Source organism: Anas acuta, chromosome 3 (assembly GCF_963932015.1).
Source record: "Anas acuta chromosome 3, bAnaAcu1.1, whole genome shotgun sequence".
Taxonomy (NCBI): Eukaryota; Metazoa; Chordata; class Aves; order Anseriformes; family Anatidae; genus Anas; species Anas acuta.
The window spans coordinates 22292308-22319813 of NC_088981.1; the positions used below are offsets into that span (position 1 = coordinate 22292308).

At 42.1% G+C, this 27506-nt stretch overlaps 1 protein-coding gene across 3 annotated transcripts; it reads left to right on the forward strand.

The window, feature by feature from the left end:
* Positions 1 to 901: 901 nt before the first annotated feature.
* On the forward strand, positions 902 to 27503 carry MIA3 (MIA SH3 domain ER export factor 3). 3 transcript variants are annotated; one of them, XM_068676053.1, is made up of 29 exons: positions 902 to 1126; positions 1667 to 1800; positions 6892 to 6978; positions 7933 to 10858; positions 11843 to 12127; positions 13258 to 13343; positions 13972 to 14103; positions 15280 to 15301; positions 17385 to 17473; positions 17632 to 17709; positions 17807 to 17917; positions 18721 to 18792; positions 19362 to 19466; positions 20222 to 20344; positions 20451 to 20574; positions 21413 to 21468; positions 21547 to 21637; positions 21776 to 21914; positions 23531 to 23632; positions 23719 to 23779; positions 23899 to 23934; positions 24031 to 24098; positions 24376 to 24473; positions 24603 to 24734; positions 24908 to 24976; positions 25104 to 25180; positions 25337 to 25408; positions 26058 to 26214; positions 26604 to 27503. In XM_068676053.1, exons 1-29 carry the CDS (start codon positions 967 to 969, stop codon positions 26930 to 26932), a joined length of 6021 nt encoding a protein of 2006 aa, XP_068532154.1. In that variant the 5' UTR covers positions 902 to 966; the 3' UTR covers positions 26933 to 27503. The 3 variants fall into 3 exon arrangements, with proteins under 3 accessions (XP_068532154.1, XP_068532156.1, XP_068532157.1); XM_068676055.1 differs by having other exon boundaries at positions 25340 to 25408; XM_068676056.1 differs by lacking the exon at positions 25337 to 25408 and having other exon boundaries at positions 903 to 1126.
* The last annotated feature ends 3 nt before the right edge of the window (positions 27504 to 27506 follow it).

Genomic DNA, 27506 nt, shown 5'->3' on the forward strand with positions numbered 1-27506 from the left:
CTGTTCCTTCAGCAGTTGCAGAACAAATTCCCAATAGCTAATGTTAAGTGTGCTTGCGGATATATCATTAGAAGAGGTTCTTAAAAACAAGGAAAGCCAACTTAGTTGTCTGGAGTTGCTCTTTGACATGCACGAAAAAGCAGAGTCCTTCACCTTAACATCAGTTCTGCCAAACACCTGTTCATTTTTGGAGCAGCTTCAGCATTTGCCCTTTGGAAAGTGTTTTTGTTTTTGTTGTTTTGTTTTGTTTGTGTGTTTGTTTTTGTTTGTTTCCTCCCCCGCCATTTGATAAGCCATCAATAAAACTCTCTGATCATACCTATCCCTTCCCGGCTGGCTTTTATGCCCTTTGCCCAGTCTGCGATGAATGAATGATATGGGTCTGAAAACAAAGGTGGAGAAGGTGCTTTATTAATTTCACTTCTGTCCGTGACTGTTGTGACTTCTGCTGCTCTGCCATTTTAGCAGCAGAAAGCCTCTCTAAAACAATATAAACGTACTAGATGCAACGAGGAGCTAACAGAAAGCTGTAAGCGTGAGCAGCACACTTTTGCCTTGCAAGCAATCACGACTAAAACGGGGCAGCAAGCGGAGACCGAGGCCGCGGAAGGCCGGGCCGGTGCAGGGTGCGATGTTTGGGGCACTTTCGCCCTCACCACTGTATTTGCATGCACTTTCTTCGCCGGGACAGCTGGCGGGGGCTGGCAGGCTGGCCCGGCGAGGGCTCCTCACCAGCAGCGGCGGCGGCCGTTGGGGTCCCGTTGGGGTCCCCTCACGGCCTCCCAGCCCCGTGCAGAGGCTCCGGGGCAGCCCCCAGCAGGGGCGGGGAAGGTGCCGGGGCCCCGTCTCGGCGGCGGCGGGCGGATGGAGGAGGGAGGGTCCGCGGCGGGCCCTCCCCCGCCACATCGCCCTCCCGCCGGCGCTGCTGACGTGTCTGCTCCCTCCCTGCCGCCGGCCACCGCCAACATGGCCGCAGCGCCGCCGCCGCCGGACCCCCGGCTGCTCCTCGCCCTGCTGCTGCTGCTGCTGCAGCCCCTGCCGCCGCCGCTGCTCTGCGCCGCCGCCGGGCCCGAGCTGGGCCGCCGCTTCGCCGAGCGCAAGCGCTGCGCGGACCCCGAGTGCAGCAGTGAGTGGCGGCGGCCGCCCGCGGGCCTCCGAGCCCGGCCCGCTCCGCCCCGCGGGGGGCTTAACGAGGGAAAGGGGGCGGCGGGGGCGCAAGGGAGAGGGGCCCGGGGGGTGCCGGGGGAGCGGTGCTGGGGAGGGGATCCCCAGTGATCCCCAGCGATCCCCTGCCCGCAGCTGGGCGCTCGCCAGCGGCACCCACCCGGCTGGGCTCTTGTCACAAGTGCCCCCCGTGGGTGCTTTTTGTGCTTGGGGTGATAGGAGGGCTGCTCTGCCGTGAAACAGGTCCCAACCCATCTTATTTAACGTTAGCGCTTAGCTCTGTAGCGTGCTTCTCGAGTAATCCTCGAGTGCTTTATCACGCACTCCATCAGCGAGTTTATTTCTCTCTAACCTCCCATCTTACTCCCTCAATCACATCCTCCGCTCCTGACCTGAGAGTTGCCCCCTGTGAATGCGGGGAGGCCTCGTTTTCGGCGCCTTCCCATCAGGCTGCCTTATTGCGCTGCCAACACTAACTCTGCTTTTCGTTTTCTCCCTACAGTGTTAATGTGCCGAGGGAAGGCAATGAAGGATTTTAAAGGTCCCGACTGCCGCTTTGTAAATTTTAAGAAAGGAGAAGCGGTGTATGTATACTACAAACTAATAGGAAAATCTACAGAGCTTTGGGCTGGAAGTGTAAGTACTGCAAAGCTTTTGTTCTCTTTGCTCTTCTTGGTACTTTCTTCTTGTACAAGGCAAAAGGAAAAAAAAATTACAAGAAGGAGTGGGGTTTTTAACATAGAGAAACAGCATAAGGAATGCCATTTTGCCTTGAGACCAACGTAAAATTGGATGGAGTTGCATCAAACTTGAGACACTAAGATCTGTGGGAAAATGGGTATGCTAATACGGGATAAAAACAGTGTGTTTCTTTTAGAAAGCTTCCCTTGTGTAGAAAACCATACTTTGCATCACTTTAAGTGGTGACCCCTGCGCTACCTAGAAGCTAAGCTTCCCATCCCATCTAGGGAGACTTAAACCTGCGCTTGTATTTACCCATGACGTGGTCTCATCCTGCCCTCTGTGGGATCTTGCTAGATTGTTCCACATACGTGTTTTAATTACATCTCTCTTCCTAATGTTCAGCTGCCGTTTTGTCCTTTTTGTCTAAGCTGCATGTGGAATTGAAGGAAGAAAAAGTAACACAACTAAAAAGAATTAAGGCAAATTGTATTTTAAAAGGTCTATGTCTTTCAGCTTTAGTAACTCATTGTAGCAGCTTGCAGAATAGCGACTGTATCTAGGCCGTCATTTTCTTTTGGCCATCTGAGAGAGTGACGTTAATAGGAAAGGAGTATCCCTGTAGCAAGCCCTTCTTTAGATGTGAACTTGCAGTTCTATTTATTAAAAACAAACAAACAAAAAACAACAAAACAGAACTTATCTCGGCTTTCATGATATACAACTTACTTGCCTGACAGAAGCAGAACTGAGAAACCCTAAAGGAAGAGACGGTTTTGTGGGCTTCCCCTGAAAATTGTGGCGGTTGTTTAGTCCCCTTCCCTTGCTTCCCCACACACCTTCTTTGTGTGTCCGAAGTGTTTATTTCAATCTCGTTTCTTACTCTGGCCTGCTACCAAAGGAAGGCAGTTGGCTGTGACAGTGGTCTAGACTGGTTGAAAGCCACAGCTGGGTGTTTGCTGTGGGCCCAGTGATTTAGTGGAAAGCAGGATGTATCACTTTCTCTAACCTGTTCAAGCAGGGTGTGGACAGCCAGGCTCTCAGCAGGAGCTGAATCCAATTAGAACAATACAGGAGAGAACAGAAAACTGCAGCAGTGGTTAAAGAAGAAGGATTTATAATTGTATGGTGCTGTTAATTCCCTTCTGACATGTACTGTACCATAAATAATCTGGTTAATTAGATGTTACAGGTTTCCAGGCCTGCCAGTTCTTGAGATGAGTGTTAGTAGCATGGGGCCAATTTTGCATCTTTTACTAACAAGATGTAGCACAGGCTCTAAGATCAGACAACATGTTTAAGGTAGTTGCTTTAATTTGCAGTTTAACCATGTTCACCGATAGGAAGCTCATGCAACAGTTAGGTGTGTCTCCAAGTTAAAAGGATTTTTGCTTTGAGTTTAACAAGTAAAAACTGAAGTTGGCACATCTAAAAGAATTGTGAAACTCCGACTTGTTTGTTGTATTTTTTATTGTGTCACATCGTTTTCTGTTTCTTACAGGACAGTGATATTAGGCTAATTCCATTCAGTCAGTTGCTGTGGTCTTTTTTTCCTCATTTCCCTGGTTTTACTGACTGCTTTTACACAGCTGGTAGTACTGAAACTAGTTTGTAAATGCTGCGGAGTGGTCAGAGGTGCCAGAGATCCTTGCACGTTCAGTAGGGGACTGTGTGAACAGGCCATTGACCCTACTTGCAAACAGTGCTGCGGTCTCTCTCAGGCTTTGTGACTTCCTATGCCAGGTTCGGCTGGCCAGCTTGATTTATGCAGGCAACCCATGCCTGTTGTGTGCTGCTGGCTAATTAAAAACAAGCTACCTGGTGAGCTCTGCGTTGAAACATAGTCCAGTGGAAGGCACGTTACTTTCTGCTACAGCCCTTTTGGTATCTTGTCTCATGACTTTGTGCCCATGTGCAATATTTGATCCCATGTGTCTATCCTACTGACTCTTTCCATTTGATGAAGTTCTGGGGGAAATTATTTATGAGGGTCTGTTATAAGCTATGAATTCAGGGGACAGCTTTGACTTTTTGACCTTCAGATGGGGACAAAGATCAGGAGAACGTCTGTATGAAAAGTCTGACCTACTGCAACCTGGGGTTTATTTCAAAAGAGTTATAAATACAGGCTCTAATCCTGGAATTGATTTTGAGGAGCCATGAAAATTGCAATAGTATTTCTGACCAGAAGGGAAATGATCTGTTAAGGAAAGATTCACCAAAGCTGAAAAATCTATACCAGTTGGGTTTGGGCTTTCTTTTCTTTGCTTATCAAGTTCACTCCACCCTTTTCAAGCTACTGTTGATTTTTGCTCAGTGTCAGTAAACATACTGTATTATAACAAAACAGAGCCTTTATACAAGACTTGGGTCATACTTCGTTGCTTGCAGAATTCCTGTTGAGCTCAGTATTTTGCACACGGAAAACTTCTGGCACCCAGCTGTAATACATATTCTGTACATGACCTGGCATACAGTTTTTAGCAGACCTGCTTAAACCTCATTAATACCACAAAGCCAAACACTAGGAGAATTCTATGAACATTATTTAACAGTGATTTTATGTCGTGAATTTCATGAGTAGCTCAGTCCTAAGAAAATGCTTTTTTCTTTCTTTTTTTTTTCCCAAAAGGCAGGGCGTATCTGGTACTGTCATTGTCCAGTGCATCATGTCCTACTGTACAAGTAGCCTCTTCTTTAGCATCCACCTCACATTGTTTACAATGTCAAGTTTTGCAATGTAGATTTTCCTCTTATGCAGTTTGCCTGCATTCTGCCTTCATCTTTAGTAGGGTCCAGAGCTCCGAAACGGCATAGATAATTCAAGTTAAAACCACTCCTTTTTATCAAAACATTTCATCAAAGAAGCTCTAAATTCTTGCTGCAGAAGATTGTTATTTAATCGTACAGCAAAGGGCTGAGGTTTATTACTTTAATTCAAGGTTGAGAAAACTATTTCTGGCCTCATGTTACAAGAAATGGATTTGGCTGCAGATCACACTTCCTCCCTGTTCTTATATGTGGGGTAATAGAAAAGAAGAAAGGTAAATTTTGGATAAGACAGGAAGGCAGAGTATGTCTGGAGGATCCAGAGGATCAGGAAAGCTGTTCCCATTGTCTCTGTGTTTTCTTAACAATGCCAGCATTCAGAAAGGGCAGACCAAATTGTCTCTCTCCTTTAATCAGTGTTTTGGCAGTTTTAGGTACCTATGGTGTTTGTGTCTGTTCTCTCATGGAGGTAGGTGGTGTAAGGGTCTGGCTTCTTAGCCAGCAGTGTTTGATGAAACTGCCACAGCTGGCTGTCGCATGTGGGCATTGGTGGGGATAGATGCTGTGTACACAGCCTCGTGGTTTTGTCCCACCAGGACAATTTGTCTGGGAAGGGAGTGAAACTGTTTTTGGAGTGGTGTGAAGGATGCATCTTTTTCTCCCTCATTGACTTGGCATTCATAATGCCTTTCCTCTATCATATCTGTATAGAATAAGGAATGTTTCCTTTATTTGCACAGTGGGGCATATTTTTTTTCTCTCACAAGACTGGACTTGTAGGGAAATAAACAAAATTTTGGGCATGCAGATCATGTATTGCTCATAAACCACATAAGTGGCAAACTGGGTCATTGCAGAGGACTTGTATGGTCAGCAGCTAGGGTTATACTAAATGAGTTCCAAATTGTGATGCCTAATTATAATGGTAGTCATGGATATTAGTCTGTAAGGAGGCTACTTTGAAGCTTCAGCTTTTGTTTTCAAGAAAGATAGTTTAAAACTGGAGTACGTGTTTGTAGAGAGAAATATGTCAATTTAAAATAAAACTGTGGTATTCAGCACAAAGACAAGGTTTTAATTTGACTTGTTTAGTTTAATTCCAATTCACAATAATAGGTTTGTTCTATTAAAACCTGCATACACGATCTCTCTTCCTTAAGAGTGTAATCAGTTGTCTCTCTAATGTGTGTTCACAAAGTAAGTGTGTGTGATTGGGGATGTAGTAGATTTTTTTAACCTCTTCTCTAACAATCTTCAGGGGTCTTAACTGTGGATTGTAGGTTAAGAATGAGGAATAGTTAATAAAGGAAATCCCATAGTGTACCTGTACTTACTTTGTTTGCTTAGCAAGCAAATTGGCAATTGTTTTCCTCCTTCAATAACAAAAATTGAGGAAATGACCAAATTTTTTTTTCTTCCAGATATTTTGGTGCTCTAGGAATGCTGCACCTTTCTGGGTGTGTCCACCAGGCTCTAATTGCCTGGATTATCTAATCTGTGTAGCGATAGCATGCTGTTAATATTGGCTTCTTGACAGCAGCTGTCAGAACTCTCAAGTGAGCATTACTGTGTGTCTTACCAGTGAGTGATAAGGGAGATTCATGTCTTCCACTGTTTGCCTTGGCGTAGCATCCTGCCTCTCGTTCAAATAGCCATCTGTAACTAATTGTTGTTATATTGCTCACTGCACATCAATGATGCATTGACAGGTGGGGATATATACTTTCCACCCAGTTTTCTAAATATATTATTATGTTACCTCAGGGACGATTTTTAACTTTCTTAAAATCTGCTTTAAGAAATATATTTTTTTCCTTGAACTACAATATAAATTTATTTACAATCATGTAATGTTGTGCACGAATGTAAGTCTTATTAGTCAAAGACCCTCCTCTACTTACTGCTTGAGAAAATACTCAAGGCAAATATGGCAGTAATGCGAGCACAGAATAGCAGTTAAGGCACATGTGAGCCAGAGTGCTTGGGCTTCTACTCCCAATTCTGCTAATAATGATGTCAGTCTTGGAAGCACAAATGATTAAACTTAGCAACTTCACAAAAGTACTGTGCAATGTAGGTATACAACCTCAATGAAAACTCTTGTAGAAACAAGGTGTTGCTAATCTTTTTCTTCTACTTACTGTGTTAAACTCCATCTAGAAATACTCAAGAGTGAGTCTGACGTGTTTGTGACTAGTGTCTGTAATAAGTATTTTAAGTCATATGATTTCAGAAACTTCCTCACTGCTTTTTGTTTGCTTGCTTATTTTCTGGCAGGTTGGAAGTGATTTTGGATATTTTCCAAAGGATCTACTTGAAGTAAATCATAATTATACCAATGAGGAGCTAGAGTTACCAACAGATGTAAGTTTTATTTTTTTATTATTTTTTGTGATGTTACTGTTTCCTCAGCATTCAATACAATTACTGAGAAAAAGAACGGAGATACCAGCAATCCTTAGTTATCTGTTGTTGGTAAGCAGCTACATATGTGCACATACATGTTGGGTGGCAAAATGTTTGTCACAGGTATGTATGTGGATGGATGTGTGATTACCAAAATGTGGGCACTGATGTTTCTTTTCTTGAAAAGTTCATTTTTGATCCAACAAAATCTGTTTGGATTGAGCTCTGGAAACACTGCTAACTGGCTCACACATAAGTTGTTTGGTATACAGAATTGTTTTCAAACTTTAGAAGTTTAAAGTACTATCAGAAACAAACAAAACTTGCAATGCTGGCCCTTTGATTTTAGAATTGATCCTTTAACCCTTACACAAATGGCTCTTGTGTACTAATAGTTAGTAACTCTGGAACTGCATGGATGCAGCTTCAGACCCTTATGAAATTGTATTCAGTGGTTTGCACGACTTTAATTTCTTTTTCAGAAACTGTGTGACAGGCAGCTCCTGCTTGGAGGGCTTAGTCATCTGAGGATATACCAGCTAATAAAGCCTTGGACAAAGAAGCTTAGTGGCATTTTCTTCTTGTTATTTGCATTCATCAATAGAATAGGTTTTAATTCAGGACATAGATGAAGAGTAAATTACAATACTGTCAAGTCCATTGCTGGCTTCCATTTTGTTCCTCGCTAGGAGGTCTTTGACGGGGTTAAGGCATGAACTTTTTATTAAGGTTTTTACGAGTCCTTGGGCAAAATTTCAACTGCTTTGAAAAGGAATTCTGAGGATGAAGGATTCTGCATGATTAATAACATTTAACATTTGCTTTGCTGCTGCATCTCTGCAGTCAACCAAATGGATTGGATCTCCTCACTGTAGAAAATAGAAATTGACTACATCTTATTTTTCATTTCAGGAAACAGACTTTGTTTGCTTTGATGGCGGAAGGGATGATTTTGATAATTATAATGTGGATGAACTTTTGAAGTCATCGAAAGAGACAATAGCAAATGAGAGGGAAACTGAATCAAGCGATCCAAGGACAAAAGCAGCTGAAGGAACTGAAGGGGAGGAGGAGGTTGAAAAGGCTGATACAGTACAGTCCCTTGATGCTTTGGAGGCAGACAATGTTGAACTAAGCATAGAGAAAGACAAGGAAGCCCTCACCATGACAGAGGAAGTAGATAGTTTTCTTATAGAAGGAACTGAAGGTACTAGGGTAGACTCCAGTGCCAGTAGTCATGAAGAAAACTCTCAGGGAGATCAAACTGCACATGAGCACTTGCAAGGAACACTAAATGAGAGACTAAAAGGGCTAGAAAGTGAAAATACCAAAAACACTAGTACTGCTCAGGGTGAAACCAGTCAACTTGACAAAGAGAGCGAAGAAGTCGATGCCTATACACTTTTAGACAGAGAGCTCTCTATAAACTTGAAAACAAAATTTGGCTCAACTGCTGATGCTGTTGTATCAGATGATGAAGTGACTCGTCTTGTTACATCATCGGAAGATGATTTTAATGAAGACTTGAGCATTAATGCTCACGATTCAGACAAGGAGTCAGACTTTGCGGATCCATCTGAAGAAATCCCTTTGCTGTCATTTATGGCGGAAGAGGAGGAATCCCTAGGGGATTCAGATGCTGATGAAAACAACAGCTTTGAGTCAAAAAATCATGAATTTGACGAAAATGAAGGTGCTATGGAGCTAAATAACCAAAGAGATGATGAGGAAGAACTTGATTCAGATGCATTAATTAAGGATGCCTTCACTAAGTCAGGTGACAGTATGAATGTGGACAGGTTTGAATCTGAGCAAACAAAGGAGAAACAGGATGAGGTGATGCTAATTAGCAAGAGAGAAGCACCAACAGCTCAACTTGAGGATTTCTCCAAAGAGCTCCTTCGAAATGAACCTATAGGTGCAAGAGATCCAGGTTCAGAAGAAAAAGCAAACAAAACCGAAGAGCTTGAAGAGCCGCTTATGGCTGATGAAATGGTGTTGCATACTGAAGAGCTGAAAAGTACAACTGTGCCTGATCCTCATGCTTTACCCAGTCCACGAGATGGTCTGAAGACCAAACCCTCTGTTGAAAGCAAGCAAGATGCTTTAGGTCTACCTGCTGGTGATGTGAACATAAGTCCAGAAAGAGTGCCACTTGCTGAAATAGAGAAAGAGGAGAAAAAGTTTGAGGACGACACCTTGGAAGAGATCTCTGAAAGTGACTTAAAGCACAAAAAGTTATGGGAGAAAATGAAGGAGAAAGGAAGAGATCGGTATAAGCCTTCTGCTGATGTTCCAACCAAACCAGTGGAAGAGGTACAAAATGGATCTCAAAGTGACACAGGAGATACAAAGCTTTTAAAAGCCAAACTGGAGCATGGAATGCCTTCTGTGGAGAAAGAAATTCTAAGACATGAAGAAGATTCAAAACAAAAAGGGGAGGCTGATCATGAAAGTCAAAAACCTGCCTCTTTTAAAGAAGAACCTGAAATAAAAGGGAGAAACATGAAAGAAACCCCTGCAGGTGAGGGAGACCCAAGCCATAGGGGAGCTGCTGAGCAACCTAGGCCATGGGAAAATGAAACTGAGTATTCAGAGGCAGATGTGAAAGAAGAGCTTTCAGGAAATCTTGGCAAGATGACAGGATTTGAAAAAAGCATTGAAAAAAGTTCCCCTGAAGAAAAATCAAGAAGTACTGCACAGAATACTAATAGAGCAAATTTTACACAGCAAGGAACTGCTCATACTGAGGATGAAGATTCAAACAAAGATCTTGGCACAAATATAGCTAGCGAAAAAACCCTAAGGCCAGAATTGCAACCTGGAGAGACAGATGCTGATGACGCTGACTTGAAACAAATGGAAGAAGAACTACTGGAAGATGAGAATGCTGCAAGTGCAAAGCTGTTGCATGCAAGGGTTGCAAATGTACAGGGTAATACACTAGATATTGAAAGAAGAAACCCTGAATTAAAAGTACCAAGTGAAGCTTTTTCAGGAACTGCAGATCCTACTTATGAAACAGGAGAGGAAACAAACTTGTTTTCTGAGGAGGCTAAAAAAATAATAAGCATGCAAGATGAACACGAGACTGGAAACAAAGAGTTTGATGTACCAGCGAATGAAGATGCTGAACTGGATGAGATGGAACATACTGCAGAAGATGATGAGGAGTCTTCTGAAGCTGAGGAACCATCATCTGTGGAAGAATATAATTTCAAATCTTCTGACATGGAGGACAGCAGTGACTTTCACCAAAGGAAAGATCATGTCCCCGAGGACATTCCACAGAGAGGCTCAAAAGAGAAGCAAAATATAACGGATACAGGAAATGACCACCAGCAGTCTGCACGTTTCCCCAGCCCTGCTGACATTTCAGCAGCCAAAAATGACACGGTGACAGAATACAGTGAGTCTGTGAAGCGGCTCACAATCATTAGAGGTTTCCTTGATGAAAAGCGTGTAATGCGTCTATACAAGTATCTGGGGCTCCAACACGTGATTAAGATAGAAGCCATGTTTCACGACATGAAGGTGGAGATGGAGCTTGCTCGGAAGGCAAGCAATAATAATGAAGACATAGAAAAAGCTTTGGACCAGATACTTGAGTTTTCAGAATCAAGCATTATGGATGTGGTAGGGAAAGTTCTGGATTCCAGGGTAGCAGAAAATAAAGAGGAGGTGGTGAAAGAGATGGATTTGTATGATGAAGAGAGTGCACTGATGGATGATATTCAGGAATTAATATATTCTTTAAGAAGTAAATATTCATCTGCTAGCGAGAGCGTCCCACTGGCATCTTTTCTCGAACAGGAGGATGATCAGCTGAATGCTCAAGGTAGGATGTTTAAATGCACATACGATGGCCATTCTATGTAGATTTCAGGAAAGCTTTGTGTTTTTCATTTGCACAGCAAAAAACAATCAAACAAGATCAATAAATCATTAAACCCCAAACCAGTCAACAGATGTAGTAAAACCATATCCCAGCCAATGCTATGTAACCTAGAGAAGCTTTAAGAGGAGGGTGAGGGAGCAGAATTGGAAAAAACCCTGCAGAATCTGCTGGCATTTTATTTCTTTTTAATGAATATTTTTGCCATTGTGCTGGGTGGGAAATCCTGTGAGAGATTGTGCTCGCTATGTTTGTTTTTATGGACCAGATTCTATGTAAGAAAGGGGGATCAGAGGGTGAATACAGCTGGGAGGAGACATCCAGCTCCCCTTTCAAGAAATGTGGATATGCATACAGTGAAGTGCTGAATGTTCTAGGATACTGAGAGGAGTCTTTTTTTCTGAACTAGCTAGCCCCTAATGCAGTGACTAATGCAGCATTCAGGCACTAAATCCACGCACCTAAAAATCTCACATGTCTCTATTGTCTTATTTTGGTCCACGTTCATAAAAAAGAGTAGAAATACTGAACAAACTGATCTTTTAGCAGGGGAAGAACCCGTGCTGGAGTTTGCTACAGTCTTGCTATTTTTTTTTTTTTTCTAATTAATGTGTAAGGTAGTAAGACATGCTCTTAGCAAGACTTCTTTCATGGTAATAAACATTCAGTATGTGATTTCTGATAAAGTCACATCACAGACAATGGAAATGTCTCATTGCATGGTCAGTGGTTGATACCTTCTGTAAATTCCATGTGAACATTTGATTAGATGCCAATAAAACTTGACTGAAAATATATTGAAGCAGTACAAGTTGAAGTGTCAAAAAGTGCCAAGATCGCTTTGCAAATGCAGTATTTCACTGGAGATTGCTGGGAGTAAGAAATGCACATCAGTTCAATACTTAAATTCGTGTCTTTCTGTTACAGGTGATGCAAAAGAAGATGAATATGACACAGATGCTGTCAGGAATCCAAATGCTGCTGATGAGAGCAATCAGAAATTTCAGCAGCTTGAAGATAAGAGGCCAGTTCAGAGTACTGAAGAGGAGGATGAGGAAAGTGTTAATGTTCCACCTGAGCTTGAAGAAGCCAGCTTTTCGGATAATACAGAAGCCAAAGAAGTGTACAATAGTGAAAGAAGATTGCCACTGGCTGATACTTCGTTTGGGTCAACTGATTCAGAAGAGAGTGCCAGGGAAGATACTGCTGCAGGTAACCTTTTTGAATCTGGTTGTCTTGTTATGTTGCTCTTAGAACCATTCAGCCATGCTCCTCTTATAGGCAAATAGCAAGATTTTTCACTAACATTTCCATTCTGTGTTGCTGTAATCCTAACAGATTTTAATAATCTGTGACAGTCCCTCTAGTGGTAGTATTGTGTAGCTGCCACTCATCTCAGCAGAGATTTTTCTACTACCTTTTTGTGCTATAGAAATGAGAAAAATAACGTTCTCTTGTAAGTACTGTAATCCTAACTCTATGCAAGGGCTGGTATACTGTGTCTCAGGGTGGTAGCAGATAAGAGCAGAAATGACTGGAAGCCCAGGTTTCCTCACTTGCAGAGTGGACTGGCAATCCAGCCATTAGGCTGTAGAATCATGATCTTGTTCTTTCAAACTTGTGACTCTGGGCTATATCCCTGCCAAAAGTACTTTTCCAGCAGGACTATAGCCTCACTTAAGCCACCTAGTCATTTCTGGCTAAAGGCTTTGTTGGAGGAGGAGAAAGGTTTGACTCAGTTCTGCTGAGGGGAACAAAATTAAAATCAGTCCCGCTCCCTCTGGAGCAAACATGCTGACCTCTGCTGACCGCTCCTTGTGCCAAGCAGGGATCCTGTTACTGTCATCGTCCCGAGCTCTGTTTTGGTATCAAATTGCCTGTGACCGTTCTCTGTGCTAAGCCCAGCCTTGCTGTTCTGCGTTCACCTCTGATGGTGCTTTGCTGAGCATTTAGCCAAAATTCAGGCGCTTCTTGCTCAGCCTGTGTGGGCCCCTGAGGTACTGAACCTGAGGTACTGCACCCTTAGCCGAGCATTTTTAAGCAACTGCTGAGGGGAAAATTTGGATGTAAAGGTAGCTAACGAATTTTAAGTGGCTTTTGGGTTATCTATGGAGTCGAGCAATGGGATTCAGTTGTATTTTAGCCCCTCTTCCACATCACGACGCGTTTCATTGCGGTTCCACGCTGTTCGCCGGCAATTCCTGCGAGAACGGCTGGCCAGGCAGGGAAGCAGCGAGCCGGCTGGGACCCCCCGTGTAACACCGGGCTGTCCCCGGGGGCGAGCTCAGGGCGGCGGGAGGCGCAGCTCGGTGCCTAACGCTCCGCTCCTCTCCCTCCCGCAGCCCCCGGAGACGGCGACGGAGGCGGCGGCGCCTCAGGGGCCGCGCTGGGCGGGGCGGGGCCCGCTGCCCGCCGCCTGCTGCTGCAGGTGAGTCGCGGCGCGCGCCGATGACGCGGCGGGGGCGGGGCAGGGCGGGGCGGGGGGAGCCGCGGGCTGACGTGTGCCTGGAGTTGGCTCGCGCCGCCATGGAGGCCCCCCCGGCACGGCGCCTGCTGCAGGTGAGGGGCAGCGCGCGCGGGCGGCCGTTAACGGACGGTGACAGCCGTTAGTAGCCGTTGGGCTCGGCTCGGCTCGGCTCGGCTACCCACCGGCCATGGGTGGGGGGCGGCCTGCTGGGCACCGCGGGGGTGAGGGGTCAGGGGGTCAGCCTTGCTCGGGAACGGGGCGCCGCGGCGTTGTCCCGAGGCTCCGACCGCCTCGAGGTGTGTGGGGAGAGCCGAGGGCTGCCGGCGCCCCGTCACAAAATGCACGGGGAGCCGCGTCCTTCGCCAGCGGGGGGTGGCTGTCGGGTGGCTTGCAAGCACTCGCTCGCTATCCTGAGCGCAGCAGCCTTGCGGTTTTCTCTCAGCGTTTTCGGTTTACAGAAAGGCTGCAAGAAAGCTCTAGATGGTTCTCTGGGTCTGTGAGAGGGATAAAAGCGTTTGTCAGGCTGCTTGTCTTACCCGTGTGCTTGGTGCAAGCGTGTTCACAGTTTTCAATGTTAATTGGTTTTTAGTTGGTTGCTACGCTGCCTGAGGATATTCGTCCTGGGCCTGATTTCCATGGACTTCCATGGGAGCCTGTTATTATCACTGCCTTAGTGGGAATTGCCACGCTCGCTGTAATCTTCTGGAGAACCTGCCTTTCAGTGAGTACAATTCCTGCTTAGGAGCCTACTGATACTTAACTGGCTGAGCGGTCTTCTGTGACTGAACTTCCAGCATTACCAACGCCAAAGCGATATGCAGTCTTTGGCATTTTTACCTTTTCCGTTTAAAGCATTAATATGAACCAAATGCTGGGGTTCATAGCTAAAGTAATTTGTAATTTTCTTCAAACTAAAAAGGCATTCCTTTTAAGCTGTTAATTGAAGATTTCTTAATAAAAGGTAGTTTCTAAAGCAAAGCAGGGGAACATGATATAAATCTAGAGGGCCGAGAAGAGAAAGGGTCAGTGAATATTTGCAATGAAAAGCCTTCTATATTCTGGAGCCTGTTGCTGTCTCCAAAACAAGCAGTTAATCACACCCTTCATATTGTCCATAACACCATACTACAAAACCTAAAAACCTGATCATAATTCTCACCGAAGATCCTCTTCCTCACTCTGCTTCTCACTTTGCGTTTCTCCCCTTCTTTCATGCGTGGATAACTTTCAGTGCAAGAAAAATGCCATCATCAGCTCTCATTATGTACAGCTTATATTATAGCTATCCAATTCAGTGATGGCATGCACTGGAAATCTGTGGAATACTTCCAAATATTATCTGGAGTAACACCGGTAATTTTTTTCACTGCTTGACTTTTGATGTTTAATGCACTATGTCAGTTTCAAATGCAAAATACTGTTGATACCTAACAGCATAAAAAGGGGAGCTTGTGAATTTCTTTAATGATGTTAGTTTTGAAATGAGCCCCTGTAATGCAAACATGCATTGCTTTAAGATGGTGGGTCAGGCTGGGGGTGCAAGTGTTTTTTATGTTTGCAGGTACATGATTGTTGTTTGATGCAAAGCAGTTCAATTTTATTTATTTATTTTTTTTTTATGGGATGTGACCAGTTACTGGCAACCTTTCAGTGACTAAGTAAACAGATATTTACTTCGGCACTAGGACAGGGCATTAACCTAGAAGCTTTTATTAGAAAACAGCTTAAGCTTGTTTGTGGTGTTATTCAACACTCTTGTTGGCAGTGGTGGATGTACTTTCCGTATGCTTCTTTAATCTGGGTATATGTGGTAACTTGCTTCCATGGGGGGGGAAAAAAAGGACACTTTCACTTCATTATGGCTAATTTTTTTCTTTTTTTTTTCTTTTTTCTGTAGGTAAAGAGTAGAATCTATCAAGGTAGGTTTCACTGTGCTTTTTGGTGTACTTGATGGTTAGGCATATAAAAACGTTAAAGATCATTTCAGTGGACAGTGTTAATCTTCACTTCCTTTCAAGGATAATGCTAAATCTGGTTATGGTATAAGCTAGGCTGGTGGGTGATGCTTACTTAAATCTGTCTATTTGGAACATGCTCTGATCGGGAGAAACAATGCATTCCACACCTGCAAATTCAAAAAAAAAAAAAAAAGGCAAGGAAAAGCTCCACATGGTTCAACTTAAATGCGATCCTTGGTTAATTGGTATGATGGCAGTGGAGAAGAATTTGTTCTGTTTTCTAACACAGTGAATTTGCTTTTGCTTGGTGCTTCTCACAAAAAGCAGTATCTAATTCCTCTTGCCATTTTGTGTTGAAGGGAGTCTGAAACTGGTTGCTTTGCGGTTGTGAAGAGACCTTCTAAATGTAGATGTAAATACGCAGATATTCCTGTGGCTAGTTCATAGCTTGATGTATGTAAGATTAAATGGTACTGAGTGGAAAGGAAGTAGAATTCAAAGTATGGTGACTGATACAATTTGTAATTTAATACAAAATGAAAACATGAAAGAATCATCTTCGTATATTCTTTCTGCTTGTTTCCTCACAAACCATACTATTTATTTGTCATCTCTCTCTAGTTTTGTTTTAGTTGTACGGCAGTTTCTTTCCATACAGTTCATGCAGATTGGCAAGACGAAAAAAATCCATCTTAAGTCTGTAAGGGGATTTTTTCTGGAAAACATGTGTTTTTCTCTCTTCACTAACACTGTTATTCTGGTATATAAATTACTTAAAAGCCTTTCCTGAAAAAACGTGGAATGTAGGTCTAATCTTTTTTTTTTCTCCTAAATGTTTTCTTGTATAGAAACTACTGAAGCTAAGTACAAATACTCTTCAAGTATGATAGATTATGTTGATACTGAAAAGCCTTTATATAAAATAGAGGAACGCTAACAGTGACAAAAATGCATTAAATGATAGATTACATTTGGAATACTGAAGATAAAATCTATTACCTGCTGTTTATCACAACAGTAAAATTGGGAGAGTGGGTTAATGTGGGGAGTCCTTCCCCCTTAAAGTGCTCAGAACTGTCTTGTACTTAAGCAGTTGTTGCTGGAAGCAGGAAGGGCCGGGAGACATCTAGGCCAGGAGCCCTCACGTAAAAGAGGGCAGAGGAGTAGCAGTTGCAATTGCACTGTGTAGGATGCAGTTGGAACAACCGGTGCTTCCTGTTGTTCGTGCTCCAGGATTTGCTGTGAGGCAAATGGGCCTTGGGATGTTCAAATATGGGGGTGGTTTAGGACTTGAAAAAGAATTCCAATTGGATCGGCATTAATTTGCAATAAAGTAATTTAAGTATGTTAATAATGTACAATGAATCCTAAAGGTTGGTTGGAGAGTTGTTGGGGTTGAGAAACAAATGCATGACTAAAGAACAGTTCCTAGAACCTTCAGGATGAAAGGTCACAGCCCTCTTTGAAGCCCAGAAACAGTGTCTGTTAGAAAGCCGTGCAGCTCCGTGAGGCTCGGTGATGCCATCTGCTAGCTGACGGTCTCTTTTCTGTTCCCGCTAACTCAGAGCTTTCATCCTATTTTTTCATCCTTTGCTGACCAAACATTCAGTTCCTGTACAGCAGAAAGAGGTAGTTGTTAGGGAAAGTGGTTGCATCTCCCTTGCGTATCACACAGCAGTCTGAGACCATTCCAACATCCTCACTGTCAATTCTTCCCTTGAATGTACCTTTTCTTTTTCTAGCCAGCACCTCACTTCTCTCTGCTGCATGGTCAGTGACCAGCTCCTGTGAACTGGATGCAAGAGCCCTATGCTTTGCATCAGTATTTAATGCTTTATGGTCTTGTTTTCAGTCCTAGCTTTAAATGAAAGCTGGAGATGCTCAGACTACAGCAGAAAGGGCTGATTGCCAGGAAATTTACAACTGTCCTGACTTGTGCTTTATTCCTTTCTTGAAAATGTTCCCTAAAGTGATAGCTCTGATTAATTTTTTTTTCCTCCAGGGTGTGAAGTACAGTTACTATAAGCTTTCTTTTTCTTCCTAGTGACTGAAAAGCAACTTGCAGAAAAGATTAAAAACCTTCTACAAGAAAAAACAGAAATCCTAGACAAGATGTCAGAATATGACGAAAAGGTATCATTCTAGGTTCTTGCCTCTTGCCTTCCTGACTTTGTTATTGGTTTGTTGTGTTGTCACAGTATGTGTAACAGGTAGTATATTCTTATTTTTCTGTTCTTACTGAATATTACGTTGACAGTTTGCTCAGTTCTGTTGGTTGTTCTTGTACTTAGATAAAGCAAGCAAAGGAATCAGTGAAAGCAGCCCAAGAGCAAAAAAATATTCTCTCTGATGAAACTGCAGGGCTTAAGGTAAGGAGTAGTTAATCATCTCTGTACTAAACACAAATGTGCTAATAAAATAACTTGCTTTAGTTGCTGTTGTACCCTTTTTTTTGTTTTTTTGTAGGACACTGTCAAAGGGCTGGAAGAAGCAAATCGTAAACTGGATGACAAAATAAAAAGTCTGCACTCAATGCTTGAAACTGAGAGAAAACAGAATGAGAAGAAACAGAAAAAGGTAAGAGCAATCATACTAAGGTCTTGCACTGTCCTTAAAATGCCCTACAACTGGCTGCATCCTGTTCATTTACGGAGAGAAGTATAGAAAATGAGATGACCCACCTCAAAAGGAACTGAAATGAAATTTCAGGTTCATTCCAAGTTCGGGGGGAGATTCTGTTGACTTTTGTTGTTTTTTAAGATTTGGTGAGCTTCTGTAGTTATACTTTCATACACAAACAGATGTATTTCACTTGTGGGCTGGTCTAATAAATCCTAGCAAAAGCCAGGAAGTTCCATAACAATATGGGCTGAAGGTTTCAGGCTGGTAAGAGAACTGTTCTTGTGATTAGAGGAAGCATCTAATTTGATAGTAAATGTGAAGATCTCTAAGCTGCCCCTAATTTGTGTCCAGAGGTGATACTCTTTTCTTTTTTTTCTTCCCCTTTTTAAAGCCCGATTTGCTGAAATAATAGAAAGCTCCAACAAGTTCTTTAGTGTTTTGATCAAAGGTTGTTGCTAATGACAGCAACACGTGGTACTCTTGTTCTAGGCAGCGTAGGTATAAAGGGAGCTTTCCCAGCCATGCACAGGCAGAGTCAAAGGCGAAAGGTGACTCTAAAGTGCAGGGTGGTTTTTATTCCTTGCCCTGCTGATAAGGCAGCGCTGTTGCTGCTAGTCTAATGGCTTGTGTGAATGGTAGTTTGTTGGCATTAAGAATTCTTTTTATGCTTTTCAAGATGCACAGGTTAAAATAATGACACACGCAGGTTATGCCACGTACTAGGCTAATACAGACTCACTGCTCATCTTCTTGTATAGATCTCTGAAAGCCAGAAGTCCTTGGAGAAACTTGAAGAGGCTATCAGTGTGCATTCTGCTGAGCTGTCAGAGGTAAAGATTACCTGTCATCTACAATCATAGAATGGTTTGGGTTGGAAGGGACCTTAAAGATCACCTTGTTCCAAGCCCCCTGTCATGGACAGGGACACCTACCATTAGATCATGTTGCTCAAAGCCCCATCCAGCCTGGCCTTGAGCACCTCCAGGGACGGAGCATCCACAGCTTCCCTGAGCAATCTATTTCAGTGCCTTACTGACCTCTGAGTGAAGAATTTCAGCCTAACAACTAATCCAAATCTCCCCTATTTTATTTTAAAACCATTCCCCCTTCTTCTGTCATCGTCTGCCTGAGCAAAAAGTTGCTCTCCATCTGTTTTTTATAAGCCTCCTTTAAGTATTGAAAAGCTTCGGTAAGGTGTCTACATTCTTTCAACAGTCACAGGTATAAGTTCTGTGCAGGAAAATTCATGCGTAGTATCTAATAGAAAATGCTAACTTGTAAGATTTCACTTTGTGCATGTATAACTTTTTTTTCTCTTTCCCGGTAATATGTTGCTCTTACTCTATTAAATTTTGACCTTTATCACTCTTTTTGTTCATTTTTTTTGTTTCATTTGTAGGTGCAGATAGCCCTTAATGAAGCTAAATTAAATGAAGAAAAGGTAAAGTCAGAGCTCCAGCATGTGCAGGAGGAGAATGCTAGGCTGAAAAAGAGCAAGGAACAAGTAAGTTCTGACCAGACGCTGTTTCTCTTTTGATTTAAATATCAGGGCTTTATTCCTAGTTTTCTTGAGTGTATCTTCACTTCATCTGAGTTTTCTTAACGTATTAGAATTTTCACTTTTAATATTTAAACCCCTCATGCTTCTTGCACGGGCTTTTTGTGCAAGTTAGCCACGCCTCCGTTACGCAGGCTTTGCCAGTTCCAGTGATTTGTTTATCAGTAACTTCACAGAAAACTTGCACTGATATGGTGTCACTGTGTGATCAGGAGATTGGTACTTGGGATGTCAGAGTCACGAATTGCCAAAAAACAATTCTGAAGCAAAGCTAAATGAAGAGCCCCTTTAGCCCTGAAATGTCATGACAGTACTTCTGCAGATACTTGCAAGTGTCTCTGTGCTTTCTTTTTTCATACATGAAGTAAATGCTGTTTTAAGGAATCTGGTTTGGTTAACCTCTGGGCTGCAATTAGTTGTTCATGTTCTGAAGTATGTGAGCAGTTTGTTTCTGATGTTGGGATACCAGATGTGAAAACATAAAAATTTGGAAAACTGCTTAATAGTGTAATTTGCAAAAAGATTCCCAGCATCCAGTTCTGCCAATAGACTAGTAATGTGTGTGATAATTAAGTTCACACCTGATCTGTGACCTGTGGTGATTGGTTATCACCAGAGCTGGTAGTAAAACAGATTTCTGTTACGCATAGCCTCTACTCAAAATAATTAAAAAAATCGTCTTGCTTTGGTGTTTCATACAGCTGCTAAAAGAAGCTGAAGGCTGGAGTGAGAGACATACTGAGCTCAGTGAGCAGATTAAACTGTATCAGAAGTCTCAGAAGGACATAGAAGAAGCACTTGCCTATAAGGAAAATGAAATTGAGGTAGGTTCTTTGTAACAAGCCTTAAACAGTACATGTTGTTAAATACTTTGGAATACTTAAAACGTAGAACAATTTTCCTTCAGTGATCCTATGATTTCTGTACTAGGTTTTAACTAACTGCATTATGCAGCTGAAGCAGCTTGACATAGATTCTTCATCTGATGCCAAGAAGGATGGTGAAGGGCATGAATGGAGCAGAGGGGACGATCTGGCCAATGGAGAGTTGCCAGGTACAGTAATCCTACCTGCTGGCTGCTGCACACAGTAGCTAAAGGATATACATGTAAGGTGTTAAGTTTGTGTCATATGGGGAACAAGGAGAATCCACGTGTGTAGCTGCTTGTGGGTTTACGAGACTGACAGGTTGAACCTTCAGTCAACACAAAATATCCAAATGAAGGGAGAAGTGGATAAAAGCGCTAAGATTGTTTTTAGATTACTGTTCAGGTGTGTTGTAAGTGTAATGAGTTTTAAAGATAAACAATTAAATGTGTATGGAAGTTAGCAGTTAGGACTGTTTTGAAAGCTGAGAATCTCAGCTCTGTTGCTAGGCTACAGTTATTTTAATACGAGTATTACGGTTACCTCAGGATAGATAGCTAATTCGGGTAATCACATCTTTTAACATGAAAGACTGGAGTGGAAGTTTGCAAGACTATTCAGGAAGTTTGTTTTGCTTAATATTGTAAACATTTGCTGTGTCTGTGATTCTGAATCCTTCCCCTTTCCTGTGGTTTTTCTAACTGTACAGTATAAGTGGGCTGGAAATTCCCACTTGTTGATTTTCATATACTGTGTCCAATAATGGATGCTGCATTCACATTCATGTTAGTGTCATGGCTAGAAGTAGTAACAAGGAGGAATCTTCTGGAATGTTTTTTGAAATAAATCTACCAGTTTTGTTGTTTGAATTACTGTGTTTTGTCCTGTTTCCCTGTCCCCTCCCCCACCTTTTCTTCTTTGGACCTCTCCCAGGTTAAAAGGCAGGGAGTATTATTTTTAACAGCTACAGAGTCCAGAGAATTGGGGTTAAAAAATAAGGAAAACAAATTTATTTTTATCTTCTAGATAATGAGAATGAAAAGATGAAGACTCAGATTAAGCAGATGATGGACGTCTCCAGGGTATGCTGCACAAGATATCTAATAAATGCAGCCATGTTACTGCTATGCCTAAGAACCTAAACATTTCTTAATTTTTAGGTAAAAACTATGTTATCCATAGTTGAAGAAGACAGAAATCTTCTGCAGTCCAAACTGAGTGACGAAGTAACAGCAAGACATGAGCTGGAAGGTGGGTAGGCTTAGCAAAAGAATCGCTTAGGACAATATGCTGTTTGTAGTTTAAAAAGAAACAGAACACTTAAGTGGCATAACAGTTCTCTTTGTAACTTCCTTTCAACTTTTTCGCTTATCTTTGCTTCTCTGACAGAGCAAATAAAAAAGCTAGAACACGACTCCTGTTCGCTACAATCAGCCAAAGCTCGACTGGAAAATGAATGTAAAACACTACAGCAGAAAGTAGAGATTCTCGGTGAACTTTACCAGCAGAAAGAAATGGCGCTCCAGAAGTAAGCCTTTCATTACTCTTTCACGAGATAACATACTTGATCATAAGCACTATCCGAATGCTCTTTGTTCAGTAGGGTCAAATGATTTCAAGTTGAACTTATATTGAAAACTGATGACTGCCATTTAAGTACAGTTCAAACTAGCAGCCTACCCACAGATTCTCAAGAATGTCACTTGAGAACAGTGTCACTTTTCACACACAGTATTGTCTTCTACAAAAACAAAAATAAAAAAAAAAATAACTGGGGGAGACCAAGAATGGTTTGGTCTGATAATTCTGTGGTTGGTATGTCGTATTGTCAAGGAGAAGGTAGAGAATGTTGATAAAGACTTGTTTCACTTATTTTGATTTTTTTTGTTGTTCAATGAATCTAATTTTCATAATGCAGCAACTTACTATTTTAGCCTTGTGAGCTTTTTGCTTTTTTCAAAGGGCTAAATTGAGTTCATGGTGATAGCTGAGGCGAATGAAACACCACTGGTGAAGAAGGAACGTGTATCTATTCATGTAGCATTCATGCATTCGTTTATTTACTTACTAAAATGTCTGTAAAAAAAAAAATTGTTCCGTGGAGAAAACTTTAGGTAGGATTCAGGGACATTGTCAGTTAAATTCTGTAAGAAAACTGGAACTCGATGGAGAAGCAATTGAAAGCGCTAAGGTTCAAGTGTGGGGGAATTCGGAAGCTCTAAGGTTCAAGTGTGTGGGCTGGGAGAAGCACAGGGTTGGAACAAGCTAAGGAACTTAGGCTTTATAGCACCTCAGTAGTGAGGCTCTGATCTCGTAACCTCAGGACCTAGATGTAATAATCACGTATTAGAGAGGTAAAGGATAGCCCAATTTTTAAGAAGAAAAAAAAAAAACTTGGTATCTCTGACAGAAGGATTTATATTCCTTCCAAAACTTTTAGGAAGTTACACTGTCTGTTGTTACGTATTGATTTGAATTTAGGACTACCTGTATTTTTGAAGAACTGTTTCTACATGTAGCTATTGTGGTGGATTACATTGAACTGGCTGTTAGCAATAGTTAACTATGAGTTTAATGGCTCCAGTTTTGTGGGATAGCTTTTGTAAGATAGAAACACACAGTGAGCCTCTTTAATTTTTTATATTATTCTGGAAATATTTTTATTTAGCAAACCATAAGGTTAAAAATACTGTGAAAATTGGTCCCATAATAAAATGATATGGAGAATACTGAAAAAAAGCTTCTTTCCACACATTTGATGACTGTTGGTGTTTGTTACCTGGGTACTAAATTCCCCCTTTTTCTCTAGACCTTTCCTTAGTTAGATGTTAGCTCTGCGTATTTCTTTGTACCTTTCTAAATCTGGATTATCATCTGTAGAATTGTTAAGTAAATTTTGGGATTGAAGAGATGAATTATTCTACAACTGTTAGATTCTGACAGGTCTTTCCAGTCAATTCTACATTGTAAATGTTCAGGTTTTACACACAGTTTGTCTGTTGGTTTTAAAAGATGGCATTTGTCTTTTTTAATCTTCCTTGATTTTGAGTTGTAGTAGATGTAGTATGGTTGTATGGTGTTGCTGCTTTGTTTGTTTGTTTTTGTTGTGTTGCACTGTTCAGTTTTTTTTTTTCCCCTATGTAGAAAACTAACTCAAGAAGAATATGAGCGCCAGGAGAAGGAGCAGAAGCTGTCTGCTGCAGATGAAAAAGCCGTGCTGGCCATTGAGGAAGTGAAAGTTTACAAGTAACGTATTTTTTCTGAAAACTGTTATTTTCCTTTATTTCAGCTGCTGGGAAAAAACTCATTTAAGCCTCTTTCCTTTTATACAGACAAAGGATTCAAGATATGGAAGAAGAATTGCAAAAAACAGAGAGATCATACAAAAACCAGGTAAATGACCTGCTTGCTGGCTGTTGTGTCACCATTTCCTGCATCCTTTTAATGCTCTGAGTTCTTGGAAATGTTAGTTGTTGGACAAATAAAAGCTAATACAATTCTTTTTTTCTCAGATTGCTGCTCATGAGAAAAAAGCACATGACAATTGGGTAAGAATGTCCTTCCATTTCTGATACCAAAAAATATATATATATTTGGCTTCAGGCTGGTCCAGTTAATGCAGCTGGCAAAATTTTCCCTCACAGCTTATTGCCCGCTCTGCTGAGAGAGCTCTGGCTGAAGAAAAAAGAGAAGCAGCCAACCTGAGACAAAAGTAAGTACAGTACAGGCTGTCTTTATTGCGCTGTGAACATGCTGTGTTTCTTAGGAGGGGAGGAGCTCAAACTATGCCAGTTGCTCAGTTTGTTTGTGTAAAATGTGCAGTGTGTATACAAGGTTTAAAGTATTAAACTGTTTTGATGGTTGAAATAAGACTTTTTGGTAAAAGCTGTAACATTTTACAATGCAGTTTGCTTGTGATACTGTTTCATGCTAATGAATGCAACTCATGTGCTACTTTAATTAAAAATAACTTTATTTTTTAAATTTAGATTAATAGAAGTGAACCAAAAAATTGTTATGCTTCAAAGACCGTTAATTGTGAAGCCAACTCCAGGCAGACCCGATCGTCAAGTTCCACCACGACGAGGTAAATGCTGCCATTTCTCCCAAAACTTTGGTCTTCAAATGATTTTATTCTTAAAAAAAAAAAAAAAAAAAAAAAAAAGGCTTTGATACATTGTAGAAAAGTATATCGCTTTTTTATTTCTTGATGTAGGGCCCTTAAGTAGAGATGGCTCTTTCGGCCCATCGCCTGTGAGTGGAGGAAATCCATCACCGACACAGATGATAGAAGTTCCTGGTCGGCCCCTTTCTGCTCCTCGAAGGGAAGGCTCAAGAGGTGAATTTGGTAAGCAGTGAAGCTTCTTTCCTGTCCTGTGTATCCTATATGCTACAAACCCAAGGGGGTCTGATCTTGATTGTAGGGACATTGGCACCTGCTTTAGTAATGCAGAGACTTATTTATTTTAATAGAAATAGCTTGAGCATGTGTTCATTAGAATCTCTGGTGTTTCCCTTAAGGTACAGTGGTAGATGGCCCCTCTGTTCCACGAAGGCCACCAGAGATCCCTGGAAGGATGTCTGTTCCTGGTAAGCTATGTGGTGTCTACAACCAATTGCAATGTACTTGCTTATTTTTTCACTTCAGAATTGGAACTTCAAGACAAATATTCCTTTTCCCAGAGCATCACTAAAACATATATGGCTCTCTCTACAGATCTTGGGCCTGCTGTAGCATCCCTGATCAGTAGTGGGCCAAGAACCTCCTCCCCGTCCACAGCAATGGATAGAGCGGTAAGCTGAAAAAAAAAACAACCAACCTTCAGGAACCATTTCTAATACATGATTCACTGTACTTCTTGCTGCTTCTTTAACTGTGTCATGTTCTGTCTTGTCTATATCCTGTCACTATCCTTATTTGCTGTCCCCTTCCACCCTCACCAAAAAAAGCAGCCCTCTCCCAAAGAGTCTGAGGCCCCCTGTGTAACTACTGATTCACCTTCATCTATTGAACCACCTACAGTGAGTATTCAGAGGCGGAATATGGTGTTACGCTGCTTTGATGGAGAAGAGTAACAGGCTTGGTGTTCTTGTTCTGAACTGCTAAATAACAAAACACTCTGCAAAACTAACCAAGGGCTTATATCTTGAAAGGTTTCTCTAATGATGAACGGTTGCTGTCTGTTTGTCTGTTTTTTTGTTGTTTTTTTTTTTTTTTATGGAATTAAGGAAATGAGACCTTTCTTGTTAAGGGCTGCAGGGAAACACTTAACTTTGGAGTGACTACAGTAATCTTAAGAAACGGACTTACCTGTACTATTTAATTCCACATGTACCTTACGGTGCTGGGCCCTTTACCAAAAAGGTATCAGCCAAAAGAGATCGGTCGATCTTCTCTTTAGCTAAAGCTGTACTCAAGAAACTTGCCATCTCAGAAGATACACGAAGTATTCACTCCTAGGTAGTGCACGCAGCCTTCTGGGTGAAGGGACAGTGATGGTGCAGTGTATTTCCTTCTCCTTGGTTACTGCAGTTTGGGCTGTCTTTTTTTTTTTTCTTTTTTTTTCCTCCACCTTTCGGCCTTCAGGTGAGTGGTTGTGGTGTTCAGTAGTGTGAAGGTTTCTCTGATGCAGTGAGTAACATACTGGATTTTTAACCTGATCTCACGCAGGCTAACGTTAGTCCCAAAGGCCCGCCTTCTTTCCCTGGGACACCCATCATGACCTCTCCAGTGATGGGACCTCCGCCCCCACCACCTGTTCGTTACGGACCGCCGCCAGCTCCTCTGCGTGGACACTTTGGGCCCCGGCCTCTTCCTGTGCCCCTAGGTACAGTTGTATTGCCTTCTGCTGAAACTGGACTTACCCCACTGAGCTTCTCAGGGAGACTGCTATAGAGCTGGGAATCTGCCACCTGGTGGAATGCAGCCTCCCCGTTCTTCATGAGGTCTAGCTGTCTGGCTCTGAAGGTTTGGGTGGCTGTGTTTCTTTTTCCCAAGCCTCCTTAATGCTAAAGTGTTTTTGTCTGCTTAGTCTAAAATTGAAACGAGCAGCCAAAAGGCATGAGAATATAACTAATGCAGACTTCACAGGCCATGTGACAATGACCTACCCCAGAACTGCTCCAGCAAATTAATAAGTGAGGAAGAAATCAGGAGCATCAAAGTTTATGTCAAAGTAAGCTTTAATTCACCTTTCACGTTTTCCTTTCCTTCTAGTTCGTGGCGCTCCCTTACCACCTCCAGCTGCAAGAGATTTCTTACCTGGCCCACCATTAGGAATGAGAGATCTGCCCCCTGGCCCGCTACCACCCCCTCCAGATCCCAGAGCATACGGACGTGGGCACCCTTCCTTCCGACCTCTAGGTCCTCCTGGCCCGAGAGATTATCCTCAAGGCCCACAGCTACCCCCGCCTGGCTCAAGGGACTATACACCTTCTCCTAGCAGAGACTTGCCTCTGTCAGCACCTAGAGACTACCCTGCAGGCCCTCCTCCAGCACCAGCAGGCTCCAAGGACTATACACAGCCTCCAGCGCAGAAGCCCTGACTGCAGTATCTGGTCAGCAGCTCAATGGAATGGACTCTAGCACACTTCCTGCGGTCAGGATTTTAGGAAATGGTTTTCTATTTGAAGCCATTTGTCTCATTTCAGTATATTTCAGCTTTTGCAGGATTAATTTTTATCCAGTTGCTGCAGACATCTTATGTGCATTTATGATCACCTTAAACTCATCTATCCTCTTGGGCTGCAAGAACCTTTTTGTGATGGACTTGAACCTACTCTAAACGTGCAATAGAAAGGAAGTACCTGTGTGGCTAGTTCTAATTAAATGTAGCCTCTGTAACCAGTTGGTGAATGAACTAATTTCATGAAAAATGTAAATCAAATCATTTCCTGTGGAAATAATTTTTAAGTAAAATGCTATCTTACCTGCCTTCTCCATCACATCATTCAGCTGCAGCTGTTCTAGTCCAGGAGTTTACATAAGGACTGTGAGGTGTGGGTTGTTTTGTTTTTTTTTTTAAACAGATGTCTGGTCAGAGATCAGAAGCACAAATGACACTGTATTCAAAGGAAGGTTATAATAAAAAGCAAAATTCCTTTTGCTAAACCCTGACGG

Coding starts and splice junctions, on each gene's coding strand:
- MIA3 (XM_068676053.1), top strand. CDS start 967: ATGGCCGCAGCGCCGCCGCCGCCGGACCCCCGGCTGCTCCTCGCCCTG. Junction 17,474..17,631: donor TGTCAGAATATGACGAAAAG/GTATCATTCTAG, acceptor TCTTGTACTTAG/ATAAAGCAAGCAAAGGAATC. Junction 17,710..17,806: donor ATGAAACTGCAGGGCTTAAG/GTAAGGAGTAGT, acceptor GTTTTTTTGTAG/GACACTGTCAAAGGGCTGGA.